The sequence below is a fragment of the Cynocephalus volans genome, chromosome 10 (assembly GCF_027409185.1).
Source record: "Cynocephalus volans isolate mCynVol1 chromosome 10, mCynVol1.pri, whole genome shotgun sequence".
Taxonomy (NCBI): domain Eukaryota; kingdom Metazoa; phylum Chordata; class Mammalia; order Dermoptera; family Cynocephalidae; genus Cynocephalus; species Cynocephalus volans.
Genome location: NC_084469.1, coordinates 59,363,560 through 59,369,767, shown reverse-complemented (window position 1 = coordinate 59,369,767; position 6,208 = coordinate 59,363,560). Strand labels below are relative to the sequence as shown.

At 55.9% G+C, this 6,208-nt stretch overlaps 1 protein-coding gene across 2 annotated transcripts; it reads right to left on the bottom strand.

Moving 5' to 3' along the window:
• Window positions 1-580: 580 nt before the first annotated feature.
• ZNF574 (zinc finger protein 574) lies at window positions 581-6,208 on the bottom strand. 2 transcript variants are annotated; one of them, XM_063112878.1, is made up of 2 exons: window positions 6,056-6,208; window positions 581-3,567 (listed from the first exon to the last, which is right to left on the bottom strand). In XM_063112878.1, the coding sequence occupies exon 2, from the start codon at window positions 3,550-3,552 to the stop codon at window positions 844-846; it is 2,709 nt and encodes a 902-aa protein (XP_062968948.1). In that variant the 5' UTR covers window positions 3,553-3,567; window positions 6,056-6,208; the 3' UTR covers window positions 581-843. The 2 variants fall into 2 exon arrangements, with proteins under 2 accessions (XP_062968948.1, XP_062968949.1); XM_063112879.1 differs by having other exon boundaries at window positions 6,078-6,208.

Below are 6,208 nucleotides of genomic sequence, written 5' to 3'. Positions count from 1 at the left end.
CAAACCAGCCACCCCAACAATTCCTCTCCCTACAACAAAAATCTGTTGGCTGAGCCAAAATTCAACTCCAGGGGGCACTTAAGGTATCTATCCTTATGAGGCTTTCTACCCAAGGCAATTATTCAGAATCTTCTCCAACTCTCCAACTGGGTCTGGCCCCAGGAGCTACCCTCCTCTACTGCCCCAGACATCATGCCCAACCTACGCTTGCTCCCAGGGATCCAGTGAGGAAATCAGATGGCCTTGGGGGATGAGGCACACATCAGGCCAGAAGTTGGGGGACGAGGCTGGTAAGAATCTGAAGATTTCTCTAAATGTTCCTGCCACTGGCAGAAACACCTTCAAGCTTTTTCACAAAGCTGTGGGGACCTCTAGTGGCAGAGCTCCATGCTGCCTTCATCTAGCACCAGATTAAAGTCTCAGCTCTAAGAGCCAGGCCCATGACTCCAGATCCTTCTCTCCAACTGTCTGCCAGGCCCTGTTCTGGGTGCTTGGAATGCAGGCACAAGAAGTGAGACCCAGTACTTGAACTTATGACCCCTAAATTCCACCTTGCATAGCTGGGCCTGACAAAAGCATATATATGTCCAACTCAGTCTTTATTACTGTTTCACTTTGGGGCCATCAGTGCTAACAGGTAGAAGGTGGGGAGGAGGAAGACCTTTGTGCATATCAAGGACCCCAGAGCACCCCCCTGAGAAGAGAATAAACCCAGCTACAGAACTTACATGGTGGTGAGGAGGGGAAAAAGAAGGGACACAGTACATACAGAGGTTTAAGAGAATGTTGGACGAGGACCTTCAGCAACAGGGCCTGATAGTGCTGAAGAAGGAAATGGGGCAGTCAGCCACTGATCTGGACACCCTCAGCCTCAGGCAGAGGGTAGATCTCAATGGCCTCCACCAGGGGCAGTGCCTCTACTGCAGTCTCCATCACAGCCAGGCCAACAGCAGCCTCTGCCTCTGCCAGCTGTTGCCGCACAGCTGCCTGATGCTGCTGCTGGTGGGTCTTGCGGTGCTTCCAAAGGTTTGAGAAGGAGCGGTAGCTCTTGCCACAGTCAGGGCAGGAGTAGGGCCGTTCGCCCGTGTGGATGCGGCGATGTTCTGCCAGGCGCATGGAGATGGCAAAGGCCTTGCCACACACTTCACAGGCAAAGGGCCGCTCGCCTGTGTGCAGGCGCCGGTGATCTTTCAGATGGGTACTCTGACGGAAGGCCTTGCCACAGTCAGGACACGGGTACGGCCGCTCGCCTGTGTGGATGCGCCGGTGTACTTGCAGCGATGTTTCTGTGCTGAACAGCTTCTTGCACTCGCTGCACTCCAGGCCCCGGCGTCGGGCAGGGGCCACAGGGGCTGCGGTGGTAGTGCTTCCAAGGGCTGATGGGGAGGCGACTGGTGTGCGAGTGGCCCGCGGGGCCCGAGGGGCTGGGGGCTCTTTAGCTAGGACCTCTCCAGGCCCAGCAGCTGCATGAGCCGCCTCATGTGCCTGAAGCCGAGCAGCTGAGCCCACTTTCTTGCCACAGGTGCCACACTCAAAACGCCGTGGGGCCTGGGCAGCAGCAGCTGCACAGCGGTGCTCACGGAGCCGCAGTGAGGAGGGGAAGGCCGCCCCACAGGATGTACAGCGGTGAGGCTGGCGCCCAGCATGGGCCACAAGCTGGTGCACCTCCAGAAGCCGGCGCAGCAAAAAGGAGCGAGGGCACTCACGACACTTGTAGGGGTACTCGCCCGTGTGGTGGTAGCGGTGCATGAGCAGACGGTAAGGGCGGTGAAAACGCACCCCGCATTCTTGGCAGCGGTAGGGGAAGTGCTGGGCGTGCACCAGACGGTGCTGCCTCAGTGTGGAGCTTTGCGTGAAAGCCTTGCCACAGTCCCCACACCGGTAGGGCCGCTCGCCTGTGTGTGTGAGTCGGTGGCGGGCTAGGTTGGCAGGCGAGTTGAAGGGCTTGGAGCAGTCAGGGCAGGGGAAGGGTCGTTCCCCCGTGTGCGTGCGCAGGTGGTTACGCACATGAGACTTCTTCTTGAACATCTTACCACAAATGCTGCACTTATGGCGCCGTTCCAGCCTATGCACAAAACGCTGGTGTCGGGTCAGCTGCAATGCCTTGCCAAACTCACGGCTGCACAGGAGGCAGCGGTAGGTGCCTGGGGCAGTTGGCCCTGCTGAGCTCTCTTCAGACATGGGGGGCTCCGGGGCCTCTGGTTCTCCAGTTTCTGCTGGGGCTGGCTCAGGGAACCCAATGACAGGTTCCTCTGGAGGAACAGGTGTCGTGGGCAGAGGGACACCCCCCACCCCATGGGTACGCCGGTGATAAAGGAACTTGGTGAGGTTGACGAAGGTCTTTCCACATGGACATGAATGCAGAGGATTCGGGGTGTGGGCTCGCCGGTGGGCCAGGAGGAGAGCCTCTGTGCCGAAGGCCAGGCCACAGTCTACACACAGGAAGTGGGACTCGCTGCTGTGGTCTCCAAGGTGCTGGTCCAGACTGGAAGGGCTGGGGAAGACACGACTGCATAGGGGGCACTTAAAAACTCCCTCCCGGTGACTCCGCAGGTGCTGCTGTAGCTGGTGGGGTGAGAGAAAGAGCTGGTCACAGGCTGAGCAAAAGAGCTCCTGCGTGGCTGCCCCACCTGGCTCTCCATTGTTGTTCCTCCGGGCCCTGCGACCCCGGCGATCACGCCCAATGGCTTCACCATTGCGAAGCTCATAACTGTGGTCAGAGGCAGGCAGGGGGTCAGGTTGAGACACGGCCATCTCCGCAGATGATGGAGTCAGGGTCTCTTGCTGTAAGGCAGATTCCTCAGACTCTGGGGCAGGAGTAGGGAAGTGGGTGGCCTGGTGCTCCAGGAAGTCGGCTGGCAGCTGGAAGAGCTGGGAGCACTCAGAGCACTTGTAGAGGAGTAGCTCCACCTCAGTTACCACCTCAGTGGTGGTGGCAGCTGCAGACGGGACAGCTGCCCCTTCCCCACCCTCTTCTGCCTTTCGGTACGAGTGCTCCACAGCCACGCGGGCCTGGCCCACAGGGGGCCCTAGGACAACTGGGGACCCCAGGACAACTGGGGACCCCAGGACAACTGGGGTGGGAGCCTTAGTGGAAGTGGTCCGGAGATGCGTCTGCCGGTGGTTCAGCCAGAGCTCCTGGCTGGCGAAGAGAGCCTTGCAGTCCACACACTCGTAGTGGATAGTGCTAGAGCTCAAGGAAGGCGTTTTGGGTGGTGGCTCAACTGGCACTGCCTCCTGGGGTGCCATCATCTTCAGGTGTAGCTCTTGGTGCTCCAGAAGCTGGCTGGGTGACATCAACAGCTGCCCACACTCCAGGCACTGGTACTGGCTCTCCTGCACTAGGGTCTGATAGAGACCTGTGCCTGAAGCTGCCTCTGTAGCCACAGTGACTCCAGGGTCGGCCACACCTACCAGCTCAAAGTGCTGCTGGGGTACATGGGAGTTCTGGTGCATGAGCACCTCCTCCAGAGAGCCATAAAGCTGGTTGCACTCAGAGCAGACATAGCGGTGCTCAATGTACAGAACCGTCTCCTCTGCCTCCTCAGTCATGGCGGCAGCAAGGCCCTGGGTTGGGAGAGGGGACAGTGGGGACAAATCAGTTAGGTACTGCTTCGTCAGTCCTCCCCAGGGACAGTTCTTGCCCTTTATCTCCCAATACCTTAGATCTATTTCCCCCATTAACTTCTTTCTTTGATTTTTTTTTGGGGGGCTGGCTGGTAAATTCCTTCAATTTTCCTACTCCCACCCCCCTCCCTAACAATTCTTCTTCCCCTAAACATACAAAACAAAAACACCAAACACAAAATCTTCTCAGCAGTCCCTTCCTGGGGAATCTACCCCAAATCTCACTCTGAATCAACTCACATCAAACTCCACCCACCAGATCCTTGTAACCTGTCCAATCCCTAATCTCCCATGCCTCACAGCAGGCATGAAGGTCCTGTCAACCACACAGGAACCTGTCTTCTCTCCACTCAGACTTCCTTCCACTGACTCCTCTCCTCAGCAACTCATGTTACCCCATTCCCTCTCCAAGGTACCCAAGGGAATCTACACATAGACCTTAACCACCTATTTCTCCCTGCCATACTCCTCCCACGGCATCTGCACCTTCTCCCAGGTTCTCAGATTTTTTACACCCAGACCACTCAAACAGCCCCAATGCCCATGACTCTACTTTGGGCACCCTTACATGGTGCAACGCCTCTCCTTTACACACAACTCCTGCCACCCACTAACTCTCTCCCACTGGTGCCCAGATTCCTCACATCATATTTTCCCTCAATCAAATTTTCTCACATTGGGCTAACCCATCTCCACACCCTGACTTTTCCCACCTTAATTACTTCCTCATGATACGCAGACTCTGCTCTTCAAATTACTTAAGCCCTTCTACAAATCAAGGCCCTCTCCCACAATCCTAACTTCCTATCCAGAATACCCAGATCCATCTTCACAAAGGCCTAATCCTTTTTCCATACCTAGACTCTTCCCACCACCCTAACTTGTGCCCTCAGAGGGGGCACTCTTCACATTAATGAACTCTTCTTTGTACTAAGACCAAAGCTTTAATTCTAATTCCCTCTGGGATAACGAGGTCCCCTCTTCACATTGACTTAAGCCTCTCTCTCTCTCATACACAGCCAACCTAACTCATTCAGGGACACCCAAAGCCTTCTTCATATAAACCTAAGTCCCTCTTTGCAAAAAGTCCCACCTCAACCCTAACCCATTCCAAGGATGCCCACACCCGTTCCTCACATTGACTTAAAACCATTCTTTACAAACCCACATACCATAACCCATTCCAGGGATACCCAGATCACCCTTCATATTACTAACCTAACCTTTTCCTGCTTGCAAAAAGACCCAACTCCACCCTAACCCATTCCAGGGATGCCTAGATCCCCTCACCCCATATCAACTTAATTCCTCTTTTTTTGCAAAAATACCCCTCACTGACCAGAAATAGCTAGACTACCCTTCACAATGGCTTAAACTCCTTTCACACATCCCCCTCCCATTGCCCAAATCCCCTTTAGGGATACCCGGACCCTTATTCTTCACATGCAGAACTCCCATCACTACCCTAATCCAGTAGTCACAGCCCTCTTCCTCACACCCAAACTCCTCTCAGCAGCACACCTCTCTGGGGATACCCAGACCCCCAACTTCTAATCAACCTAACATCTCATTCTTATTCCAAGAATACCCAGGCACCACCCCCTTTTGGCAAACAGATCTCTCTCGCCACCCTACCCCCCACCCCAGGAATACCCAATCTTCTCTGCACCTTGGCCTAATTACCTGTACTTTAAAAAAAGACTACCTCCCCCCAAGCTCATGCTACAGACACCCAGACACTCTTTTCACACTGACATAACCCTTCTTTGTACAGAGACCCCTCTTAACGCATTCCAAGGGTACCCGACCCCCACCTCCCAACCACGTTGGTTTAACGCTGCTTCCCATTAATTTAATCCCCTCTTCACACCTCGACCTCTCCATTATCTAAATCTCCTCTCTAGGGTTAACCATTTCCTAATATGTTTAAGGCTAATATGTTTAGTTATTCTAATATTCCTAATATGTTTAATCATCATTCCAAGCATAACTAGATTTTTCCCTACGTTACCTTAATTACCTCTTTTCTTATGCCCTAAATCCCACCTCGGGCACCCAAGCGCCCTCTAACTGCCCCCACCCTTCAGTCCTGAACTCGTCCCACCACCAAGCCCTTTGCCCCAATACCCCATGGAACTCTCCTTGAAGGTAGCTCTAAGGCCTCCCCTTCCCACCCGGGTCCCTCTCAGTCCTCAACCTGAAACCCGCCCCTCCTCACTCAGCCCTGCACACGACTCTGACCCTTCCCACCCGTCCGCCCGGCCCCTGCCCGGCCGCCCGCGCGCCCCGCGGGCCGTTGGTGCAGCTCCGCCCTCACCGCCCGGCGTGCGCGCCCCTCGGGCGCTCCGTGCGCAGGCGGCCTGGCGAGAGGAGGCCGCGGGGGTGAGGAGGAGCCCAGCCTGCCCTCAGCGCGCCAGCTCGCCCTCACCCGCCTCCGCCGTCACACACACCCCGGCTTGGGGCCCGGGCCGCCGCTCCCCTTGCACAGCCAACCTAGACCTGCGTCCTCTCTAGCTCCCGCCGTCGCCTCTCGGCGGCTCCGCGGCCTCACTCTCGCCCCTAGCCGCCCGCAGCAACGCCC

Coding starts and splice junctions, on each gene's coding strand:
- ZNF574 (XM_063112878.1), bottom strand. CDS start 3,552: ATGACTGAGGAGGCAGAGGAGACGGTTCTGTACATTGAGCACCGCTAT.